Source organism: Manis pentadactyla, chromosome 10 (genome assembly GCF_030020395.1).
Source record: "Manis pentadactyla isolate mManPen7 chromosome 10, mManPen7.hap1, whole genome shotgun sequence".
NCBI lineage: Eukaryota > Metazoa > Chordata > Mammalia > Pholidota > Manidae > Manis > Manis pentadactyla.
The window spans coordinates 86,221,222-86,247,090 of NC_080028.1; the positions used below are offsets into that span (position 1 = coordinate 86,221,222).

The 25,869-nt window shown below is 41.2% G+C and overlaps 2 protein-coding genes across 5 annotated transcripts in view; one reads left to right on the forward strand and one right to left on the reverse strand.

The window, feature by feature from the left end:
• Positions 1 to 17,505, reverse strand: part of SEPTIN14 (septin 14) — a 215,946-nt gene extending 198,441 nt beyond the window's left edge. For 2 of the 4 annotated variants that reach the window (XM_057487180.1, XM_057487179.1), the window contains exon 1: positions 17,038 to 17,502. In XM_057487180.1, coding sequence (XP_057343163.1) covers positions 17,038 to 17,317 — 280 coding nt within the window. In that variant the 5' untranslated portion in view covers positions 17,318 to 17,502. Of the gene's footprint in view, positions 1 to 16,752; positions 16,991 to 17,037 lie in introns of those variants that run through there. The other 2 variants (XM_057487181.1, XM_057487182.1) reach the window with 2 other exon arrangements.
• Positions 17,506 to 18,510: 1,005 nt separating this feature from the next.
• Positions 18,511 to 24,321, forward strand: LOC130679372 (coiled-coil domain-containing protein 86-like). Its single transcript, XM_057487981.1, has 2 exons — positions 18,511 to 18,606; positions 23,050 to 24,321. Exons 1-2 carry the CDS (start codon positions 18,511 to 18,513, stop codon positions 24,319 to 24,321), a joined length of 1,368 nt encoding a protein of 455 aa, XP_057343964.1.
• The last annotated feature ends 1,548 nt before the right edge of the window (positions 24,322 to 25,869 follow it).

A 25,869-nucleotide genomic window follows, 5' to 3' on the forward strand; every position in this document is an offset into this window, starting at 1 on the left:
AAAAACACCATGAATAGCCAAGCCATCACACTTCTTGATTTCAAACTATATTCACATGCAAAAGAATGAAGTGACCTGCTTTACGCCCCTCATAAAAATTAACTCAAAATGTATTAAAGACTTCACTACTATCAAAGATTCCAAACTATAAAAATCCTAGGAGAAAATATAGAGAAAATCTTCTTGACATTGATCCTAGCAATGATTTGTTTTGGAGATGACACTTAAAGCACAAGCAATAAAAATAAATAAATAAAGTGGGACTACATAAGACTAAAATCATCCTGCACAGTAAAAGAAATGGTCAAGAAAATGAAAATGCAACCTACAGAATGGGAGAAAATATTTGCAAATCACATATCTAATGAGGGATTGATATCCAACATATACAAGAAATGCTGGAAACTGAACAGCAAGAATCCAATTAAACAGTGCAAATGACTGGGACATTTTCAAAGAAGAAATTCAATTGACCAACAGGTATATGAAAAGGTGCTCAACATCATGAATCATTAGAGAAATGCAAGTCAAAATGACATCAAGATATTCTCCCACACCTGTTAGAATGGCTATTACCAAAAAGGCAATAACATTGCTGGTAATGATGTAGATAAAAGGGAACACTTGCACATTCTAAGTGGGGATGTAAATTTGCACAGCCAATATGGAAAACAGTATTGAGTTTCCCTAAAAAACTAAAAATAGAACTACCATGTAATCTAACAATTCCATTTCTGCTATTTATCCAAATGAAATAAAATCATTCTCTCAAAGGAATATCTGTACCACCATGTTAATTGCAACATTATTTATAATAGCCAACAAGAACAAAGTACCTGTTCATCAATGGGTGAATGTTAAAGAAATTGCACACACACACACACACACACACACACACACACACACACACACACTATAGAATATTAGCCATAAGAAGGAGAAAATCCTGAGACATCATGGTTGAAACTTGAGAGCATTAATAAATGAAATAACTGAGACAGAGTTAAGCAACAACTGTATGATCTCATTTTTATGTGGAATCTAAAGTCCAAACTCATAGAAAGAGGGAAACTATTGGTGGTTGCCTGAGGTAGGGGTTGGGAATGGGGTAATGTGTGAATATGGTCAAAATGTACATGGTTCCAGGTGTAAGATAAATTAGTTCTGGTGATATAATGGTACTGTAATATATATTCCTAAATTTCTGTGAGTAGCACCTAAAAGCTCTTATCACAAAAAAATGGACCTATGTGAGTATCTGGATGTATTAACTAAAGTTATTTTAATAATTTCACAATATATACATATGTCAAATCATACTTTTATTATGGTTTATTATATATCAAATTATTTATCCAATTTCTCTATATAAAATAGTTATCATATTTGTCAAATGATTTGATAAGTGATTTCTATATCAAATTAGTATGATTTGACATGTGTATATGCAGATACATTATTAAACTAATATATTGTTTTATGTCAATTATATCTCAAACTAAAAAATTTTGAAAGATTAATACAGATACAAGAAGCTCAGGGAACACCATTCAGGATAATTAACAACAAAATGACCTAGACATGTTATATTGAGACTGCTATAACCCAAAGTCAAAGAGAACATTTAAAAACCAACCAGAGGAAGAAGATACATTAAAGAGGAACAAAAACAATAATAATAGTGACCTTACATTCAGAAACTATTACAAGTAGAAGGGAATTGAGCACCACCTGTAAACTGCTGAGAAAAAATTTGACCCTACCATACCAGAATTATATACCTAATGAAAATACCTCTCAATAGTTGTAAATAAACACTTTTTTAAAAGAAATATGGATATATGTTGCCAACAGACCTATTCCACAAGAAACATTAAAGAAGTTCTTCAGGAAGGAGTGGAAAATATCAAGTATCTTGGGTCTAAATAATGAAAGGTACAGAACTTGGAACGAATATAATTTATTTTATGTAATTTATGTAATTGCATGGTTCTATGCATATGATATTTTGGAAATGCACAGCTGTAGAGATGAAAAACAGATCTGGTTGAGGTGAAGAGAGCATAGTCTATACAGAAAATATATAAGGATATTTTTAGGATGATGGAATTATTCTATATGGTACTGTGTCAATGGATCTATTTGTTATAACCCTTAGCATTGAACACCACAGAGAGTGAATTTTACCTTATGCAAATTAAAAATGAAATTAGGATGTTGGGAAATAAAAAATGGATTCCAGATTATAGCAAATGAACCTAATTGTTATGTAAATGAATAAAAACCACACTAAAGATGGAGAAGAAAGGAATAGACCAAATAAATTTTGGAAAGCAATACTTTGACTAGGATAAAGAAAAGGTAAATAAAAATTGTACAGAAATGCTGTACTCTGGTTGGTTGGTTGGTTTTTCACTGAGGCTAACAATTCTGAAACTACTTCACATGTGTACAAGGTTAAAGAATTAAGTTAATATATTTTAAATACTGACAGCAGTTTTCTTACATTTGAGAAAGAAGTTAGAAACTAACAAAAGGAGAATGCTAAAATAAGCCCTGTTCTACTTGATTAGAGTTGGAGGCATTAGAGATATTAGAATGTTGTACAAACATACACACACATCCTCTATATATACATATATAATATATATATTATATATATATAGTGAACATCATTGTTCTGTTATAGAACATATTAATGTCATGTCTCCCTGTACATTATGTACTAAGAATGATATCTTTTTTATTTTTCTCCAAAATCATCTCTATATAGACATAAAGGAATATTAAAAATACCCAAATTGAGGGAACCAAACAAATAATCTTCAGAAGCATCAAAGAAAGTTTCATGAAAGACAAGAAAATACTGAGTAATCCTGTCTAGCACACTATGCTAAGGAGACATGACAACTAAAGACAATGTAGAATCCTGGATCAGGTCCTGCATCAGATAAAAAGACATTAGTGGAAAGATGTGAAATTCAAATAAAGTCTGTGGTTCAATTACTGGTATTGTACCAATATTAAATTCTTTCTTTTTATAACTCTACCAAGGTCATGTGGTACATTAGGAGAATCTGAGTAAGGGGCATATACATAGACTTGATATATAAAATACAAGGTATTTACTTAAATTTAAATTTCTGATAAACAAATTTTTTTAGTATTAGTATGCCACATACAATATTTTTATTTTTTCCTAAGTCTGATAACCCTACATGAATGAGAACTCCATACTAACTTCAAATCTGCTTTTATTTTTGAAAAATGTTAAAGGTGAACCTGACTGTGGCATGAGAATAAGTGCAAGAAGACAGAGCAGTTATCAGATATCTTTAGGAAGACTTTTGTCACCCTGTTTATTAGAAGCTTAGTACAGAGTAAATATTTCCAAAATAGATAATGAAATCAGTTAATAAATAGGCCAATAATTTCAACATTTTGTACCTAAAAATAGAAGCACAAATTAGTTTTACTTAGATTGTAAGGTAATGTGTTTTAGAATACAGAAACAAATCAATGTCAGTATGGGTGATTCAAAGGACAACTTTATCATCTTTAATCAGAAACTGGGTATCTGGAAGCACAACAGTATTTCACATTTGATTACTCTTTCTGAAAATTTAGATTAAAGCTACTGTGCTTTCCTAGAAATTTAATACAGTAAAACTGAATTGGGATTAAATTTGTGTAAAAACTCAAATTGTTTAATGTTCATTGAAGAAAAATCAATTGTATTACTACAATCTAGCACAAGACAACTGAGAAAAAGAAACTTAAAAAGTCAACTTAAAATAACAAACAAACTTAAAATATATCAGTATTTAATTAATACAAGATACATAAAATATTAATAAAAGATACATAAAATGTGATATATAAATTAATAAAGATGTTATAAAAATATGTAAGATATATATTGGAAACTATAAAAGAATGGTGAGTGATTTAGATAAAACTAAATAAATGAAAAACATATCATTTTTACACAATGGAAAAGCCATTAATATTAAGATAACCTTTCTCCCCATATAAAGATTCAAATGCAATCTTAAAGCACAAAAGAATCTGTTGAAATGGCACGTATTGTATATATTTGACCATCAAAATTTTAAATTGTGGGATTATTTTTCTTCATATTCCAATCATATTCTTCCTTTCTACATTACTACCACTTCTTGGATATCTCTTTTATGGAGCTCTTAATTCAGTTCAGTAGTAAGGATAATAGATTTGCTATATCATGTTTTTAGCATAAATATGTCGAGTAGTGTTGTCAAAAATATGAAATTATTGAAAATCTTATCTTCACATGAAAGGATAGGAGTTGGTAGTCCTGAATAAAAGCATGCTTCAAATGCTTTTTGAAACATCCTTTGCAGGGAAAGGGTGGCAAAAAGATGGTGGAACTGGACTGTGAGATGAAAATGCCACTTACAGAGGAAGCAGCTACAATCCAACTAACCCTGAAAATGACCTAAAGACTGCAGAACAGACCATCTACATACACTTGGTGAAGAAAAGAGGACCACACTGAGAAGGGTAAAGGGGCAGAGCCATGATCAACAAGAACCCACGCACTGGGTCCCACAGTCCAGCCAACAAGTAGGAGGGAGAGGAATAGAGTGGGGAGGAGATAAACATTCAGGGATCTGGAACACCTGGACCTGGAGATCTGCTCCAGGAACATGAGTTCACACTGCATTGGGCTCTGGTGATTAATGGGGCTGGACATAAGGCATAGTTGGAGCATTCCAAAGGTCCAAGACTTCTGTCACATGTGGAGTACAGACACACTCTGTTGGTCCCACTGAGACCTAACACAGAGACCAATGGAACAGACTAGAGAACCGAGATATAAACCCAAGCATATGTGGTCAATTAATATATGATAAAGAAGCCATGGACATACAATGGGGAAATGACAGCCTCTTCAACAACTGGTGTTGGCAAAACTGGACAGCCACATGCAAGAAAATGAAACTGGATTATTGTCTAATCCCATACACAAAAATAAACTCAAAATGGATCAAAGACCTGAATGTAAGTCTTGATACCATAAAACTCTTAGAAGATAACATAGGCAAAAATCTCCTGAATATAAACATGAGCAACTTTTTCCTTAAAGCATCTCCTCAGGCAAGAGAAACAAAAAGCAAAAATGAACACATGGGACTACATCAAGCTTAAAACATTCTCTACATCAAAGGACACCATCAGCAGAACAAAAAAGGCATCCTACAGTGTGGGAGAATATATTTGCAAATGACTTATCCAACAAGGAGTTAACATCCAAAATATATAAAGAACTCACATGCTTCAATACTCAAAAACCAAATAAGTCGATTAAAAAATGGGTGGAGGATATGAACAGACACTTCTCAAAAGAAGAAATTCAGATGGCCAACAGGCACATGAAAAGATGCTCCTCATCACTAATTATCAGGGAAATGCAAATTAAAACCACAATGGAATATCACCTCACACAAGTTAGGATGGCAAGCATCAAAAAGACTCAGAACAACAAATACTGGTGAGGATGCAGAGAAAGGGGAACCCTCCTACACTGCTGGTGGGAATGTAAATTAGTTCAACCATTGTGGAAAGCAACATGGAAGTTCCTCATAAAACTAAAAATAGAAGTACCATTTGACCCAGGAATTCCACTCCTAGGAAATTACCCAAAGAATACAAGTTCTCACATTCAAAAAGACATATGCACCTCTATGATTATTGCAGCACTATTTATAATAGTTAAGATATGGAAGCAACCTATATGTCCCTCACTAGATGTATGGATAAAGAAGGTATGGTACATATACACAATGGAATACTATTCAGCCATAAGGAAGAAACATCATGCCATTTGCGAGAACATGGGTGGAGCTGGATGATATTATGCTCAATAAAATAAGCCAGGCATAGAAGGACAAGTACCAAATGATTTCCTTCATAGTATAACTACAAAGCAAAACTGAAGGAACAAAATGGCAAAAGACTCCAAGAAGGGAATAGCAGTTACCAAAGAAGAGGGGTGGGGCAGGGTGGGAGGGGAGGGAGGGAGAAGGGGACCCAGGGGTATTATGGTTGGCACATATGGTGTGTGGAGGATCAGGGAGAAGAAAGTGTAGCACAGAGAAGGCAAATAGTGACTCTGTGGCATCTTACTACACTGATGGACAGTGACTGCAATTGGGTATGTGGGGGATTCAATAATATGGATGAATGTAGTAACCACACTGTTTTCATGTGAAAAATTCATGAGTGTATATCAATAATGTCTTAATTTTAAAATAATATAAAAATGGGAGGACATTAAGAGAACTGCGTGACAATTCCAAGTGAAACAATATTCACAAAATAGGGATACCATGAGGAGAAGAGAGACACAAAGGTATAGAAAGTTCTCTGAAGAAATAATAGTTGAAACCTTCCCCAGTCTGGAAAGGAAATAGACATCCAGGTCCTGGAAGTGCAGAAAGTCCAAAATAAGGTAAACCCCAGGAAGAAAACACCAGGACATACAGCAATTAAAATGGCAAAGATTGAAGCAAAAGAGAAAATCTTAAGAGAGCCAAGAAAGAAGCAGAGAGTTGCATATAAGGGAAACATTAATATCATCACATTTCTTAGCAGAAACTTGACAGACCAGAAGGGAGAGACATGAAATATTCAAATTATTGAAAGGGAAGAACCTAGAACCAAAAGTACTCTATCCAGAAAGGTTATTCACAATTGAAGGAGATTAAAAGTTTCCCAGATAAATGAAGATCAAAAAAGCCCACATTACAGTACATGTTAAAGGGACTTTTGAAGATGAAAATGTTCCAAAGTCTGAATATTTTTCATCAGTGAAAATAAACCTACAGTAAATATAATAGACCAAACACTTACAAAATAAGGATGAAGTTCAAAAAACAAAAGTAGCAAAACCAACCATACACAAAATTAGTCAAAGCTTACACAAAATATGTAGATTAATATATACATGAAGAGCGAAAGATGAAGAAGAAAAAAGTAGTACCTTTAGAATATGTTCAACATTGACCACTCATCAACTTAACATAGACTGTCATATATTTAGGAAATTATCTATAAAACTTAGGGTACCTCAATCTATAATAGATACATAAAAATAAAAAATAAAAAGAATCCAAGCTTAACACTAAAGAAAACTATCAAATCACAAGAAAAGAATGTAGGAAAACAAAAAAGGAAGAGAGGAAGTACAAAAACAAGTAAACAACTAATAAAATGGCAGTAAGTCATTCTTGTCAATATCATATTAAGTGTAAATGGAATGAATGCACCAATCAAAAGACGTAGGGTGGCAAAATGGATGAAGAAACAAGACACACTATATGCTGCTTACAAGAGACTCATTTCAGAGTTAATGACATAGTAAACTGAAAGTGAAGGGATGGAAAAACATATTTAATGCAAATAATAGGGAGAGAAAAAATGGACTAGCAGCACTTGTATCAGACAAAATAGACATCAAAAGAAAGAAACTAAAACAAGACAAAGACACTGCGTAGTGATAAATGGATCAGTCCAACAAGAGTATGTAACAATTGTAAATATCTTGCACTCAACATAGGAGCACCTAAATATATAAAACAAACGCTAATAAACCTAAAGGAGGAAATAGACAAAAACAGAATCATATTAGGGGATTTTAACACCCCACTTACATGAATGGACAGATCATCCAGACATAAAATAAGGGAATAGAGGCATTGAATGACACATTAGATCATATGGATTTCACAGATATATACAGAATGTTCCATCAAAACCAAGCCGAATACACATTTTCCTCAAGCACACACAGAATGTTCTCCAGAATAGATCACATATTAGCACACAAAAAGAGTCTCAATAAATTCAAAACGATTGAAATTGTACCAAGCATCTTTTCAGATTACAGTGGTATGAAACTAGAAATTAATTACATGACAAAAAAACCCATAAACACATGAAGGTTTGCAACATGCTTCTAAATAATTAATGGATCAAAGGACAAAGCAAATAGTAAATACAACCATAGATGGAGGCAAAAGAAAACAAAAATACAACAGTTCAAAATATGTGGGATGCCCCAAAAGTGATTCTAAGGGGAAAGTACATAGCAAAATAGGCCTACCTCAAGAAAGAAGAACAATTTAACCAAACAGTATAAACTTAAAACTAAAGAAAGAAGAAAAAGAACAAATGAAATCCAAAGTTAGTAGAAGGAAGGAGAGATATAATAGAGATCAGCATAAAAATGAATCAAAAATAGAGGAGTAAAACAATGGGAAAAGATCAATGAAACCAAGAGCAGACTCATAGAGAAAATCAAGAAAAGTGGCCCGTAGCCAGGCTTATCTAGAAAAAGGAGAGACAAAAATAAACAAAATCAGAAATGAAAAAGAAGATGTTGCAAACTGAACCCACAGAAATACAAAGAATTGTTAGAGAATACTATGAATAATTATATGTTAATAAATTGGACAACCTAGAAGAATGGGCAAATTCTTGTAGACATACAATCTTCCAAGACTGAGCAAGGAAGAAATAGAAAATCTGAACAAATTGATTAATAGTAACAAAATTGAGTCAGCAACTTAAAAAATCCCAACAAGCAAAAGGCCAGGACCAAATGGCTTCCATGAGAATTCTCCCACATATTTAAAAAGTTAATACCTGTCCTTCTGAAAGCATTCCCCAAAATTGAACAGGAAGGAGAGTTTCCAAATTCGTTCCCTGGGGACAGTATCACCTTGATACCAAAATTAGAAGACACCACAAAAGTAAAATAAAATTAGACTAATTTCCCTAGTGAATATAGATGCAAAAATCCTCAACACAATATTAGCAAGCCAGATTCAAAAATACATCAAAATCATCACTGATCATGACAAAGAGAGATTTATTCCAGGGATGCCAAGATGGTATAACATTTGTAAATCAATCAATATCATCCACCACATTACCAAAAAGAAGGATAAAGCGCATGTCCAGGAGAAAGACAGCAGAGTAGGAAGGCAAGGCAAAACCTCCTCCCAAAACCACACAAAAGAAGAAAAAAACAGCAAATACCACTAAACCTGAAAATGACCTGAAGACTGCAGAACAGGCCACCTACACCTGGGGAAGACAAGACCACACAAAAAAGGGCAAATTGCCAGAGGCAACACTGACTGGGACCCAAGCCATACCCCAAATCCCAGTCCACAGGGGAGAAAGAGGAATGGAGCAGGGAGGAGATGGGAACCCAGCAGTGCTGCACACCTTGCCCAGGTCCTCTCCAGAAGCACAAGTCCACATTACACTGGGCCCTGGTGATTAGTGGGGCTGGACACCAGGATCAGCTGGAATACTCCAGGAGCTGAGACTCCAACTGCTTGTGGAGGACAGCCATGCTCCCATGATCCTGAGACCCAAAGCAAAGGCTGCAGTTTGAAAGACCTTCCAGCAGTAGAAGGTCCAGAGGAGCAAGGGTTGGATGGAACTCTCTCTAGAAGAGAAAGAGCAGATGGATGATACTGCCTCAACCCTCCCTCAGCTCAATAGGTCAGGAAATCTTAGGAGCCACACATGCTCCAACCTCCTTGTTGGCAACTCAGCCCCTGGCTGCCACCCTGCATGCACTGCTGGTGAGCCAACCCACTCAGTCCAGGAGTAGCATTAGACTATTATGCCTGGAAGGGACAGGAAGATTCTCCAAGCTTTATCAACCCCATTTCAGCCCTACTGGGAAGATGCCTGTAGGAGCCAGCCTGAGAGCTCCTTCCTTCCACAAGTGCCCAAGTCTCATGATGTGTCCCAGCATGCCTCAGAGCTATACAACAGCCCCACCCACCACAGTAATCCTGCAGCTCCACCATCACACCAGGGCAGACAGAGGGTAGCCCCACAAGCAACAATCTCAACAGAGACCTCTGCTTGGATAAAAAAGATGGCTAAGTAAACTGCCAGTGCTACAGACTCAGACCACTACCTGCATACAGAGAGGCAGCCCCATTAACTACATACCAACAACAGTTGGGGTTCCCACAAAGTAGCCTTCCCTCAGCCCAACAGGTTGGGAAATCTCATGAGTTCCAGATGCTCCATCACCCTTGCTGGCAATTCATTCCAGAGTTGTGTCCCTGCGCACGCTACTGGGAGCCAACCCACTGGCCTAGCAGCAGCATCAGACCTTGCTGTCTAGCAGGCAGAGGGAGATATTCCCTGTTTTCTTGGCCCTGTTAAAGCCAAGATGGGGAGGTACCTGGAGGAGCCAGCCCCAACACCTTCTTCATCCCTGAAGGTGTCCAAGTCTGGTGCTGCCTCTCCTGCTCTGCCCCAGAACAGCACATAGCCTGCCCACCCCATTAACCCTGCATCCCTGCCATTGCTGCAGGGCAGGCAGAAGGTGGTCCTGCCAACAGCAACCCCAGCAGAAGCTTCTTCTCAGACCACAAAGGCAGTGGCTGAAGCAAACTGCAAGTGCAGACTCAGACCACTACAAAAGACAGACAGAAAGGCAGCCCCACCCACTGCCCACCAACAGCCGGGAATCCCACAAAGTAAAACCAAACATTGGAGACTAAAGTGTCTAGAGCTTCGGGACACCATAGGATGCCTCCTTCATAAAGCCATTACTCTGTAGGGAAGAAAGCATAGCAGATCCATCCAATAATACACAGGAAGACACACAGAAACTCTGACAAAATAAGGAGGCAGAGGAATATGTTCCAAACAAAACTATAGGACAAGTCTCCAGAAAATAGAGCTAAATGAAATGGAGATCACCAATCTTCTTGATAAGATTTCAAAGAGAAACTCATAAACATGCTCACTGATTTACAGAAAAATATTCACAATCTTAGGGAGGACTTCAACAGAGATAAAAGAGCTGATAAAGAGCCACTCAGAGACTGAAATGAAACATACAAAGGAGGTATGTAGATTACTGCAAGCAGAGGAGAGACTCAATAAGATAGAAATTAGAGAACAAGAACACAATGAAGCTGAGGAACAGAGAGAAAAAAGGATCTCCAAGAATGAAAGAATGATAAGAGAGCTGTGTGACCAATCCAAATGAAACAATATTCATATAACAGGGGTGCCAGAAGTAGAAGAGAGAGAGACAAAGGGATAAAAAGTCTCTTTGAGGAAATAATTGTTGAAAAATCTCCCAATCTGGGGAAGGAAATAGATTCTCAAGTCATGGAAGTGCAGAGCAGCCCCATCAAAAAGAGCCCCAGGAAGACAACACCAAAACGTATAATAATTAAAATGGCAAAATCAAGGATAAGGGGAGAGTATTGAAAGCAGCCAGAGAGAGAAAAGATTACTTATGAAGGAAACCCCATCAGGCTATCAGCAGACTTATTAGAAGAAACCAGAAGGGAGTGGCATGAAATATTTAATATACTGAAACAGAAGGACCTCCAACCAAGAATCCTCTGCCTGGCAAGATTCTTATTTAAATTTGAAACAGGGCTCAAACAATTTCCAGATAAATGAAAGTTGAAGGAATTCACCACCACTAAGCCATTCTTACAGGATACGTTACAGAGACTTTTATAGATGGAAATGTCCCCAATAACTGAACTGAACAAAGTTGCAGGATACAAAATTGATACACAGTAATCTGTTGCATTCCTATATACTAACAATAAACTAGCAGAAAGAGAAAGGAAAACAACTCCATTTACAATTGTATCAAAAAGAATAAAATACCTGGAAATAAACCTAACCAAGGAGGTGAAAGACCTGACTCTGAAAATTAAGACACTCATGAGAGAAATTAAAGAAGACACCATTAAAACTCATGGATAGGAGAATTAACATTGCCAAAAATGGCCACCTTGCCCAAAGAAATTTACAGATTCAATGTTATCCCTTCAAAAATACTAATGGTACTTTTCAGTGAACTAGGGAATCCTAAAATTTAAATGGGAACACAAAAGACCATCAATAGCCAAAGCAATCTTTTGAATGAAGAGCAAAGCTGGGGGAATCATGCTCCTGGCCTCAAGATATTCTTCAATGCCACAGCAATAAAAACAGTATGGTAGTGGCACAGGAACAGGCACATATATCAATGGAACAGAATATAGATCCCAGGAATAAACCTTCATCTATATGATCAATTAATATACAACAAAGGAGGCAAGACTATACAATGCTTGGGAAATGAGAGTTCCTTCAATATATGGCCTTGGGAAAACTGGACAGCTACATGCAAAAGAATGATATTGGATTACTGTTTTATACCATACTCAAAAATAAGCTTGATATAGATTAAAAATCTAAATATAAAACCTGAAGCCATAAAACTCCTTAAAGAAAACATAGGTAGTACACTCTTGAACATCAGCATTAGGAGTTCTTTTTTTTTTTTTTCATATGTCTCTCCAGGTAAGGGAAACAAGCAGAAATAAACAAGTGGGACTATATCAAACCAAAAAACTTCTGCACAGCAAAGGAAATTGTTGATAAAATGAGTAGACAAGCTACTGTATGGGGGAATATATTTCTAAATGTAAATTTGATAAAGGGCTAATATCCAAAAAATATAAATAATTTATACAACTCAACATCAAACAAAACAAAACAAATAATCTAGTTAAAAAGGTGACACAAGATCTGAATAGATATTTTTCCAAAGAAGAAATACAGATGGCCAAGAGACACACAAAAAGATGTTCCATATTACTTATGAGGGAAAAGCAAATCAAAACCACAATTAGATGTCATCATAAAATAGAGTTGCTAATACCAATAAGACTTGTTATAACAAGTGTTTGTGAGTATATGGAAAAATGAGAACCCTCCTACACTACTGGTAGGAAGGAAATTAGTACACCCACTAGGGAAAGCAGTGTGGAGTTTCCTCAGAATATAATGATAGAAATACCATGCAACCCAGTAATTCCACTTCTAGGAATTTAAACAGATATATGCACTCTTATGTTTATTGACACATTATTTACAATTGCCAACATATGGAAGCAACCAGTGTCCATCAATAGATGAATGTATAAACAAAATATGGTATATATATATACAACAGATTATTATTCAGCAATAAAAAAGAAATAAATCCTGCTATTTGCAACAACATGGATGAACCTAGACGATATTATGCTTAGTGAAATAAGCCAGGTTGAGAAAGAAAAATCCCATATGATTTCACTTATATGTGGAATCTAAAAACAAAACAAAATAAACAATACAGTAGACTCAGACACTGAGAAGTCATACCTGACACCAATATAATATTGTATATCAACTATATTTCAGTAAAAATTTTCAAGAAAAAATAAAATATCCTTTACATAGATAATAAAATTATGTTTTTTCCATTTCCTGAAGCATTTTAATATAATAGATGTAATACACATGAGAGTATTTGTATAAAACTTGTAGTATCACTATGATTACATCTTAATTAATTTAATCCATTCATCAAACTAAAAGATTAAGATTCCAAAAGCTTACATGATTTACCCAAAGACACAGAGTTGGATACACTTAGAGCTTCTTGATATAGAATTTTATTTATCTTATATCGTTAGTTCCTAGCTCAAAGTAGAACAAATTGTGTCCAGGTGCTGTGCGTTTCCTCTTCACTCTTCTCCTACTCCATTACTTCTGCGTCTGATGGCTCACTCAGGGCAGCCAGTAAACATCCTGCTGCCCATAAATATGCAAACAGCTCTTTTGTGTATACAATGGGTGATATTAAAGCCAGGTGAGAATCCTGGTGATAAGAGTTCCATTTTCTCTTCAGACCCATTGGAAACATCCTGTCTTGTGTCTGGAGGACAACCTCTTTCTGTTAACTGGCTTTGCTAAACTTACTCCCCCTTGCTTGCTCTCTTGCTGTGCACGTAGAAATGTTGCAGATATGGAAGCAGAAAGATATATATTGCCTCCCTTGCCTTTCTTCAAGGCTCAGACCTTGGGAGGTTACTCTCCTCTGAGCCTGCCAGTGTAAAGTAAACCTCAACACTCCAAGACTTCTGAGTGCCGCTTGGTTCTTCCATCAGTGATCCAGTCCAAGTTTTTCCAGTATTTTCCATAACGTTTGGTTCCCTGACTGGGAAACCCAACTGCACTGGCCCTTTGTTGCCACCGGTTTGGGGTAACTGCGGGGAGGTGACAGAAGGGGAAATCGCAACAGAGAAGGCACACCCTGCCTGATATTTCAGCAGTCTCCCACCTGGTCGCCCAGGGCCAGCCCCGCTCGGCTCTTCTTGCCAAACTCAAGGAGACTTGGCAGGTGAGGACCTGGTTCTGACCTGGAATCAGTAATGCCATGGGGCCCCTGATCCAGCTAGTTCCCACCTGTTGGAATGGAAGGGGAGTCTGATCACCTTCCAGAGACTTCTTAGAAGTCTCACAGGTAGACATTCCCATTATGGGGAACATTTAAACTCTGGTCTGAGTGTGTGAGTGAGTGTGCAGGGCAGCTGAAGACATTCAGTCTGTGCAGAATCTGTGATTCCATGGCCTGAGGTAAGGAATCTGAGTTGGCCTTTCACCACATTTGTGGTCGGCCACAACGACATAACAGTGACTTACTTCAGCTGACCTGGCCCTGGACTTATATGGGTGCACCTTAGTCAAAGCTGATCAAAGTCGCCAAGTGGAGCGTGAGTGAATAGGCATCTGATTGGTCTCCTCTCTAGAGGAGGCACCCCTCCCTTGTCTGTTGTTGCAGCACCCTTACATGAACACGCAAACACACAGTTCTTGACAGCATGATCAAAAATTTAAGGAAGGGATTTTCAAAAGACTACAAAGTAAAATTAACTCACAGTAGGTTAAAAACCCTGTGTGAATCTAAATAACCCACCTTTAGTATAGGATGGCCTCTGGAAGGTTCCCTAGATGTCCCAATAGTCTGCCAGGTCTGGCGGGTCATCACTGGAGATCCAGGTCATCCTGACCAGTTCTCATATATTAATGGTTAGGAATTGCCCAGACCCTTCCCCCTTGGGTGCGATTCACTTGCAACAGGCAGTTAGGGTCTTAGTCACCTCAACAAAAAAGCCTACAAAGAATCAACAGAAGCCTGAGACTCTGCAGATTCTTGCTGGTGACCTAGAGGAAGAACTAATATTGCCCCTCCACCTTATGCATCCCCAAATCACCCAGGCTTCCCGGTCCCAGATACCCTGCCTCTCTCAGCCTCCCTGCCAACTCCAGAACCAGTTAACCCACTCTCCCCCAGACCAGCAGCCAGACTGCACACTCGACCAAGAGCAGGTGCCCTTCAGATGCCAGTGCAAGATCTGCAGGAGCCTGAAAGGTATAATAAATATGGGACCACCCAGCCCAGCCAGTTCATTTTTTACTATCAACCCTTCTCCACAACAGACACTCCATCAGAAAAGCCACAAGCCCTGGTTAATCTCATGAAATCCCTCTTCCAAATCCATCAGCTGACCAAAAAAAAAAGCTGTCAACAGCTTCTCCACACCCTGTTCACAAGGAAGAGAGGAGGCAGCCGGGGTCCTTGGTCAGTGTGCATGGGATGAAATTCCTGTTACTGAGGAGCACCTCAAGTGGGACTTCACCACCCCTGAGGGACAGCACTAGATATGCTGATATCAGGATGCCCTCCCCCAGGGGTCAAAGCTGGGTCCAAAAAGCCTATGAACATGAGCAAAGTTTCTCCTGTCACTCAACAACCAGGAGAGTCTCCTGGGGACTATTATAAAACACAGTGTGAAGCTTATCACATCTACAGCCCCTTCAATCCTGAGTCACCAGAGAGCCAATAAATGGTCAGCACCTCATTCATAGCTCAAGTAGCCCCAGACATCAGAAGAAAGTGCCAAACACTTGAAGGCTTTGCCAGGATGAATACCATTCAGCTGATTAAAATGGCCAACAAAATATATCTAAACAGAGAAGTTCAGGCTGACAGAGAGGCTGAAAAAGAAATGAAGAAAAATGCCAGCCTCCTGGCAGCTGCCCTAAAAGAAAGAGAGATGATCAAAAGGCAAAGAAAAGCCAACTACCAAGAGGGGAGGCCTAGGACTCCCCCCAGCCAGGGACCAGTGTGCTTACAGTAAAGAGAAGGTGCATTAGAAGAACAAATGCCCCAGTCGAGGCAAAGCCCTGAAGTCCAGTCATTACCAGGAAGAGCCCCATGTGGAAAGGCTCACTGGCCTGGCAGGAACAGAATCAAACTGACAAGGACCCGGCTCTCTCACTCTTGGCCCCCATGAGCCCATGGTCAAAATGAAAGTGGGGGGCCAAAACATGAATTTTATGGTTGATACAGGGGCAGAACACTCTGTGGTTACCCTCCCTGTAGCCCCCTTCAGTGAAAAAGACTGGAACTGCTCTCGGAGCCACAAAGACAGCAGCAGTATCCCCTCTCACAAGAGGTGAGAGCAGGCATCAGGAACACTTGATCATACTCAGAGAGGTAGGAATTCTAATCAAGTGTCAGTCGCCCTGTAACACCCCACTTCTGCCAGTCAAAAGGCCAAGAGGAAGGTACTGGCCTGTTCAAGACCTGAGAGCCATTAAAAATTTGACTGTTTCTTTATGCCTGATGATCCCAAATCCATACACCCTCCTCAGCCAGATCCTGGAGTCTGCCAAATGGTTCACTGGCTCAGACTTAAATATGTCTTTTCCTGCCTCCAGCTGGTCCCCCAAAGCCAGCTTTTGTATGCCTTTGAATGGACTGAACTGGATACGGGGCGGCAGATGCAGTTGACATAGGTGCGGCTTCCACAAGAATTCAAGAACTCACCCACTCTCTTTGGAGAAGCATTGGCTGCAGACCTTGCCAGCTTTCTGAGGGATGCCACATGCTGCACCATCCTACAGTATGTAGATGACCTCCTCCTTGCCAGTGACACTCAGGAAAATCGTGCAAAAGGCACAAAGGCCCTCCTGCAACTCCTGTCAGACTCAGGATACTGAGCCTCATAGAAAAAAGCACAAATCTTTCAGCAGTGAGTCTGGTACTTGGGCTTCCTCCTCACCCAGGGAGAAAGGGCACTAGGGCCAGAGAGGAAAAAGGTCATGAACTCCTTACCCCAGCTCCAGATGAAGAAGGGCATACAAGAGTTCCTGGGGGCCACCAGGTTCTACAGAATCTGGATTCCTGGATTCTCAGCAATGGCAAGACTCCTCTACAGCCTCCTTGGGGGGGCCATACTGAAAGCCCCCTGTCTGGACAAAAGAGGAAAGAACCACCTTCCCTGGAAATAAAAGCTGCTTCAGAACAGTCACCAGCCCTAGGCCTGCCAGATATAAGAAAGCCCTTCAATCTCTTCATACATAAAAAAGTAGCAATTCTGCATTGCATAGAACATCAAAAGGAAAACAATCCTGTAACACAGGGGAGCCAACTAGCAGATACAGCAGCTAAAACAGTGGCCAATAAAAAACAGATAAAACTCCTTCCCTCACTATGGCCCTAACACCCCCAGTGAAGGCCCCTCCACCCAAGCACACTACAAAAGAAAAGGACTGAGCCATAGCTGAAGGAGCCACCCTAACTAAAAAAAAAAAGCAATATTACATCAGCCAATTGCCAGCATTATGTTGAACAGTAAGTGAGCAGTGCATGACTTGTACCAGAAATAACACTCGATCTGCACCACGACTCCCGGTCAATGTCCAAAGAGCATGAATTATACCCTTTGAAGACCTTGAGATAGACCTCACAGATGTCCAGCCAAGCAGAAGGCTCAGATAACTCTTAGTAATAGTGTGTACATACTGTGGGTGGGTCAAAGTCTTCCCAATAAGACAAAACGAAGCCAGGAGGTAGTCAAAGTCCTCCTGAGAAAAATTGTGCCCCAGTTTAGCCTACCGTCTGTGATTCACAGTGACAATGGACCAGCCTTTGTAGCAGATGCAGTAAATCTCTCAACATTATCTGAAAAGTCCACACTGCATACAGGCCACAAAGTTCAGGGAAAGTGCAGCGAATGAATCACACCCTCAAGGGAACCCTAGCTAAGTTTTGCCAAAAAACTGGCCTCCCGTGGCTGGAACTGCTGTCCTTAGCTCTCTTGTGGGCTCACTGCACACCTGGGACTCAAGGCTTTTCCCCTTTTGAATTAGTGTATGGACACCCTCCCTCGTGTCTAGGAAGCCTCCAGGGAACCTACACCAGATAGGAAATAAGGGAGTAAAAGAACAACTCCAAGCCTTAAGAACCACCCTAAATAAGCTGCAGCAATATACCATAGAAAGAGCCCTGATTTCCTTAGGGACCCCAGTACATTACTTCCAGGCTGGGATCTAATTCTGGATCAAAGATTTTAAAAGGGACCTCCTCAAACCTCAGTAAACTGACCCTCACAATGTTGTTCTAACCACTCCTCCTGCCCTCAAAGTTGCAGGCATCACTCCAGGGGTCTGTCATTTCAAAGTGAAAAAGACCCATAATCCAGATGAGAAATATACATCAGTGGAAAGCACAGGCAGACCTCCAGAATTCTCTCTGCCTCCGCATCTAACGATTCACCTCTGACTCATACCCTCTGCGTGATGTGGATCCTGGCCCTTGCTGGAGTGGTATCTTTCATTATGGGCATTGAACTCTCTGACTATTCCTCAAAAGTTGCCCTTCTTATTGTCTATTGGGTAATCACAGGTTGTCTTGCTGTACTTACCTGTTTCTCCTAACTATACTGAAGCCTCAGCCTGCATCTCCCCACTACCACTCTGTAATGTTATTTTTATACCTTCTTTCCCATTGTAAAAATGAGAATAAGTTAGCATAAGAGTAGCCATCTTAAGGGCCTAGAAGCAGTTTTCTGAAGTTGTGACTTAAAAGAAAAAAAACTGGAACTGGGTAAGGCCTTGGAAAACAAGTTAATCATGAACACCGGGATGGGGGCAGCTGTGGCCTTCAGTCAGCTAACCTTGGTCAGTTAATCCTACATAGCAAGCTTATCGTGCAGAACCTCCCTAAATTGAGGAGTGGTCTTACCTTGCTCTCGCTTAACCCCAGGATGTATGTCTTGCAAAGATAATGTGCAGCTGTAGAAAATTACTAAGAGTTAAGTGTTTTGAAAATGCCATATAAACCCTTGGTTTTGAGTGCTCTGGGTCCTTGTTGAGACCTGCTGCGTCGGGCTGACACTTGGACCCCAGCTAGCTGGTTCCTGAATAAATTCCTCTTGCTTATTGCATCAAGAGACGCCTTCTGTGAGTGATTTAGGGTAGCGCTCTCCTCTGGGAAAAATCCAACATTTGGGGGCTCGTCCGGGATCTGCGCTCAACCCGCTTCACTCCCGAAGTCGCTCTTGGAGGAAGAAGTAAGATTAGTGGCGCCTTGGGTTGTCTGTATTCTGTTTTCTGTTTTTCGGTGAGACCGGTCAGAATTCTGAAAGGGTACCCGTTGTCTGGCAGCCGTCCCGGTCCCGTAAGGGGTCGCGACTGCGGTCGGTAGACGTACTAGGAGCACCGCAGGCTGCAACCCTGGGGGACGCCTCGGGGAGGTTGGGGGGCCAGGGACGCCTGGTAGCCTCCCGTCTGTTTTTCCGGCAAAGTGAACCTGATGAGATAGGGTTGGTTTTTGGGCGCCGAGAGTATCAACCCTCTGATTCCTTTCGGTTTCTGTTTGAGACTCTGAGGAGAACTAAACGCGGCCGCTGTGTGTCTAATTTGTGTGTGTCTTTGTTTTTTGTGTTTTTTACGTGTCTAATTATTGTTATACTGACAATGGGACAGACGCAGACGACACCCTTGTCTCTCATGACAGACCATTTTTCTCAGACGTTAGGGAGAGAGCTCACAATTTGAGCACGGACATCAGGAAGAGAAAATTTCGTGTTTTCTGCACCTCAAGTGGCCATCCTTTAATGTTGGCTGGCTGCCGGAAGGAACCTTATCATTATGTCTCAGTCTGTATGTTTGTGTGTCTAAGTGTGTAAATGAAAATATCTTTCTACCTCCGGATGGTATTAATGAAATTGATTTAAAGACAAGCGCTTGTGAAAATTGGGCATTCTAAAACTTCCAGAAAATCTGATGGAAAATGTTAAGCCTTAATGCTAATTTGGGTTTGCCTGAGGCAGGCATGTCATTGTGGTTATCAGCTGCCAAAGTTTACTTAAAGTCATTTAACTTGATGTTACCAGTTAAACATTTCAAGAAAATGCTTGAAGAAAAGCTTGACTTTGTCTAATGTTTAGTAAAAGTTTTCTAAGTAATCTGGCATAGTTGCTAAAAATAAGTAAACAAGTGTAGCAAATAAACATCTTAATAATAATACTGTATTAATGTATAACAGTGTGTATGTATGCAAACAGCTTGAGAATTTTTGTGGTAACCAAAATTTTTAAAGTTTGCTAAGTTATATAGACATATTTTGTGCCTAATGAGAAATTGTGTTGTAAAGCACATTTCCAAAAATGATAATATATATATGTTCATAGATGAATGCTAGTGTAACAGTTTACGGTGGCCTGTTTTTCAGTGTTCACTGAAAGTTAAAGTATCAAATGATTTTAAGTTCTAATGAAAACTACTTAAATAAGGAAAACATTTCTCTATGCTAAAAGATGTATGTTTTAATAAGAGAAAGTATAAAGAATGGAAACTCGTCTGCATGCTAAAGAATGTGTTTTTTGATAAAAGAAAGTGGCTTTGTTCTAAAGTGCAGCTGTTTGTTAAAGAGGGATGGAGAACAGAGACAAAGAGAGAGCAGTGTAGTGCAGCAGCGTGGTGCCTTTTGTTGTAGCGGATCTGCTCAGCCTGTTGCTTTGGAAGAAGGTCAAGATGTTTAGAGATAAGGCAGGACAAACCCCGGCAAGCCCAGGCATAATTCTCACCCGTTTATGTGCTTGAGACCATGGGGCAAATGAAGAATAAATTACTGTATTCTTACAGATATAGTCATGCTATGTGAAATTAAAGCAAGTGAGTCTTGATATCAAGTACACAGCAAAATTAGAATTTTGTTTCCAGTTAAAAAAAAAAAAACAACAAAAAAGTTTTCTTTAACTGTTAGTCTGCTCTTAATGTTGAAAGATTGCAAAGAGTTCTCTAATTGTTTTATCAAAGCAGTTTCTTTCTCATGCTTAAAGTCTCAGTGAGTTGCCAGAATATTTTTTTAAAAATGAAATCTTAATATTAAAAAGACTAAAAGCTAAAGTTTAACAACTGTGTAACCTTTATTTGCCTTTGAAATATTTTGTTATTGAAAACGATTGCATGGCATGAGAAATTGAATTATTTAAGTTAACAAACCAAAATTTATTCTTAAAAATTAAATTGTGTAGAATCTGGACAAGATTATGTTTCTCCCAGAAAAACAGGTTTCACTGTAAAAGTTTAGATGGGCAAACGTGTGACCACTTTTGAGGAAGGTTGTAATAGATTTTTTTGAGAACCACCAGGTCTTCTTGTTTAATTTATATGCTGTAGATATGTTTGTATGTTTTAAAAAACATGGAGGACTCTCCATATTTTTTAATGCAAATGATCTTATAAGTTGCTATGCAAATTCTATTAAAAGCTCTATCTACTGTTAAAGAGTAAAACATTCTTGAAGCTTTTGTAAGAATAGAAATGGGTTAGCATAAGAGTAGCCATCTTTAGGGCCTAAAAGCCATTTCCTGAGTGTGTGAACTGAAACTGGGTAAGGCTGGGAAAAGCAAGATAATCAATCATGAGCACTGGAATAAGGCAACGGTGACCCTTGGTCCGTTAGCCTTGGTCAGTAAAACCTACATACCAAGCTTATCGTGCGGAACCACCCCGACAAAATTGAGGGATGGTCTTACCCTGACCTCTTGCTTAACCCCAGGATGTATGTCCGCCCTGACAATTGAAGAATGGTTTTATCCTGCCTAACCCCAGGATATAGTATATATGTCTTGCAAGAATAATGTATAGCTGTAGGAAATTACTATGAGTTAAGTGCTTTGAAAATGATATATAAACCCTTGGTTTCGAATGCTCGGGGTCCTTGTTGAAACCCGCTGTGTCGGGCAGACACTTGGACCCCAGCTAGCTGGAATAACAATAAACCTCTTGCTTGTTGCATCGATCTGCCGTGGCCTTGTCTCCTCACTGGGGGGGAAGCGCAGACCGGAATAAGGCCATTGGGTCTTACATTTGGGGGCTCGTCCGGGATTGCGTGCCCCCCCCGGAGGGACGACAAGCCAAGGATCGGAGGCTTGCCCTGGCCAGGTATTACTGTGTTTGTATCCGTATCTGTCTTTTGTCAAATCTGTAAGAACGTTCTGTGTTTAATCAGAAAGTGCCTTGCCGGCTGGTGAGCGCACTCACTGTTTTGTTCGCGAACAAACCTGAAACCTGTACAAGCCTGTGGGAGCTCCAATCTGTTTCTGGGTTGGCATAGACTTAGGCGGACGCGCTGGCAGGTCGCCGACCAGGGGTCTTGGGAGACGTCCCTTGCCCCCGTCTGGAGGACGAAGTCCTCATCTGTGAGGGAAATCGGCTGCCACTGCAGTCCGACAGGCCCTCAACCTGTGGGAGCTCCAATCTGTTTCTGGGTTGGCATAGACTTAGGCGGACGCGCTGGCAGGTCGCCGACCAGGGGTCTTGGGAGACGTCCCTTGCCCCCGTCTGGAGGACGAAGTCCTCATCTGTGAGGAAAGTCGGCTGCCGCTGCAGTCCGACAGGCCCTCAACGTACTTTCAGGTTTGTCTTCGCGGCCGCGGCAGACTTTTCTCTGTAGGCGCCTGTCTGTTATTCGTTGTGTTTATCTTAGCTTTGTTGCTGACGGAAGAAATGGGGCAGACGCAGACGACTCCGTTAGACTTGACTTTAAGACATTGGGGAGACATAAAGAGTAGAGCACACAATCTGTCTGTTCTTGTTAAAAAAGATAAATGGAGCACTCTGGCCTCAGCTGATTGGCCTGGTTTTCAGGTTGGCTGGCCTCCCAAAGGAACTTTCTCTCTTCCCCTTATACAGGCAGTCAAGAAGAAAGTTTTCGGTACCGGATCCCATGCACGCCAGGACCAGATTCCTTACATTCTTGTCTGGGAAAACTTAGTCACAGAACCCCCCTCTTGGGTTCAGCCCTTCTTACCCCACCCATCTTCACAGGTTTTTGCAGTCCACAACGGCCTGAAAGAGCCTAAGAAAGTTCTGCCTCCAGCCCCTGACACAGATCTCCTCCTCCTCGATTCTCCACCTCCATACCCTCCTACCGCTTTCCCCCAACCTGCCGCTCCCCCGGTCCCTATTCCTTCCCCCCCTCTCTCTCCTGTTCCTCCTGTCCCTCCTGTTCCCGTTATTCCCCCACCTCCTCCGACCCCTCAGGCCAGTGGAGGGCAGAACGTCGGCCCCGCCGGAGGGACTAGGAGCCGCCGGGCCCCCTCACCAGGGGCCGCTGTGACGCTTCCCCTTCGAGCCCTCGGCGCCCCCTCTGAGGATGGCCAGCAACTCCTACAGTATTGGCCTTTCTCTTCCTCAGACCTCTACAACTGGAAGACCCAAAATCCCCCTTTTTCAGAAAATCCCAGAGGGCTGACCAATCTGATTGAATCTTTGCTTTTCACCCATCAGCCCACTTGGGATGACTGCAACCAGTTATTACAGGTCCTGTTTACAACAGAAGAAAAAGACCGGATCCTCCTAGAAGCCCGGAAAAATGTGCCGGGAGTCGATGGGCGACCCACTCAGAACCCAGCTATTATAGAAGAGGGGTTCCCTCTGACTAGACCTGATTGGGACTTCAACACCCCGGAAGGTAAGGAGCACCTGAAAGTCTTTCGCCAGGCTCTGATGGCAGGTCTCCGGGGAGCGGCGAGGCGCCCCACTAATTTGGCTAAGGTAAGGGGAGTCCTTCAAGGACCCGATGAATCCCCCTCAGCATTTTTAGAGAGGCTCATGGAGGCTTTTCGGCAGTACACTCCGTATGATCCAGTCAGTGAAGAACATAAAGCCACAGTTACTGTGGCTTTTATAGATCAGTCTAGTAAAGACATCAGGAAGAAATTGCAAAAGCTAGAAGGACTGCAGGACAAAACCCTGCGAGACTTAGTACAGGTGGCAGAGAAAGTGTATCATAATAGAGAGACAGAAGAAGAGAAAGAGGGTAGAAAGCTGCGGGAGACTGAAGAAAGAGAGCTGAGGAAAGAAAAACGGCAAGAACGCAACCTCCATAAAATCCTCACCACTGTTGTGAGAGAAACCAGAGAACCTAAGCCAGGGCCAGGCGGCAGGAGGCAACAGCTGGATAAAGATCAGTGTGCGTACTGTAAAGAAAAGGGGCATTGGGCCAGAGAATGCCCAAACAGGAAAAAGAAACTTCCGCAGTGGGAGAAACCCATTGCCCACCCCAAAATTCTAACCACGCACGGAGACAGTGACTAGGGGGGACGGGGTTCGGAGCCCCTCCCCGAACCTAGGGTAACCTTAACTGTGGAGGGGAAACCTACTCAATTCTTAGTAGACACCGGGGCACAGCACTCAGTATTGCAACAAACTGACGGACGACTTTCAAATCGGAAGTCGTGGGTCCAGGGAGCCACGGGAAATAAATTGTACTCTTGGACCACCGCACGGACGGTGGACCTGGGAACAGGATTAGTGTCTCATTCTTTTCTCGTGATCCCGGATTGCCCATACCCTTTATTGGGAAGGGACTTGCTCACAAAAATGAAAGCCCAGATCCATTTCCTGCCAGAGGGGCCACAGCTTAAAAGGCCCACAGAGAATCCCATCCAGATATTGACTGTGATGTTAGAAGATGAGTATAGACTCTTTGAATTCGAAAAAGAGAACCCAGGCATGGGAGACCTCAACCTGCGGCTAAGAAAGTTCCCCCAGGCGTGGGCAGAGACAGCAGGAATCGGGGAGGCTAAACATAGGCCGCCCGTCTATGTTGAACTAAAACCACAGGCCACTCCCGTAGCCGTTCGCCAGTACCCTATGCCGAGAGAAGCCAGAGAGGGAATCCGGCCACAGATCACCCGATTACTCCAGTTGGGGATATTGCGCAGATGTCAGTCTGCCTGGAACACCCCCCTTCTTCCTGTCAAGAAGCCAGGCACAAACGAATACCGCCCAGTCCAAGACCTGCGAGAAGTTAACAAGCAGGTAATAGACATTCATCCCACAGTTCCTAATCCTTATAATCTTTTGAGTTCCCTGCCACCTCTCCGAGGCTGGTATACTGTTTTAGATTTAAAAGACGCCTTCTTCTGCCTCCAACTTGCGCCGAAGAGTCAAGAGCTTTTTGCGTTTGAATGGAGAGACCCAGACGGAGGAGTGACGGGGCAGCTCACATGGACCCGGCTCCCTCAGGGATTCAAAAACTCCCCCACCCTCTTCGATGAAGCTCTCAACCAGGACCTGGCACTATATCGAGAAGCGAACCCCCAGGTAACCTTGTTGCAATATGTTGATGACCTTTTGCTTGCAGCCGAAACGAGAGAAGATTGCCTGAAGGGGACGGAGAAACTTCTGGCAGAATTAGGAACTCTAGGATATCGGGCGTCAGCCAAGAAAGCACAAATCTGTAAACAACAGGTAAGCTACCTGGGCTATGTGTTACGAGAAGGGAAGAGGTGGCTGTCAGATGCAAGGAAAGAGACTGTTCTCCATATCCCCCCGCCTGAGACCCCTAAGCAAGTCAGAGAATTCCTGGGGACCGCAGGATTTTGCAGGCTATGGATCCCCGGGTTCGCAGAGATGGCAGCCCCCCTTTACCCCCTCACCAAAGCCGGACCGTTCTCTTGGGGAGAGAAAGAACAGAAGGCGTTTGATGCCATTAAGTTGGCATTGATGTCCGCCCCAGCTCTGGGACTCCCCGATGTGACAAAACCCTTCCATCTGTTTGTGGCAGAGAACAAGGGGATAGCTAAAGGAGTGCTAACTCAGAAGCTCGGACCGTGGAAACGGCCTGTAGCATACCTGTCT

Bases quoted from the DNA above. Each gene is read 5' to 3' on its own strand.
- LOC130679372 (XM_057487981.1), top strand. From the start codon at position 18,511: ATGTGGATCCTGGCCCTTGCTGGAGTGGTATCTTTCATTATGGGCATT. The intron at 18,607-23,049 runs GTAATCACAGGT...CCATCTTCACAG, and splicing joins CCCTTCTTATTGTCTATTGG to GTTTTTGCAGTCCACAACGG.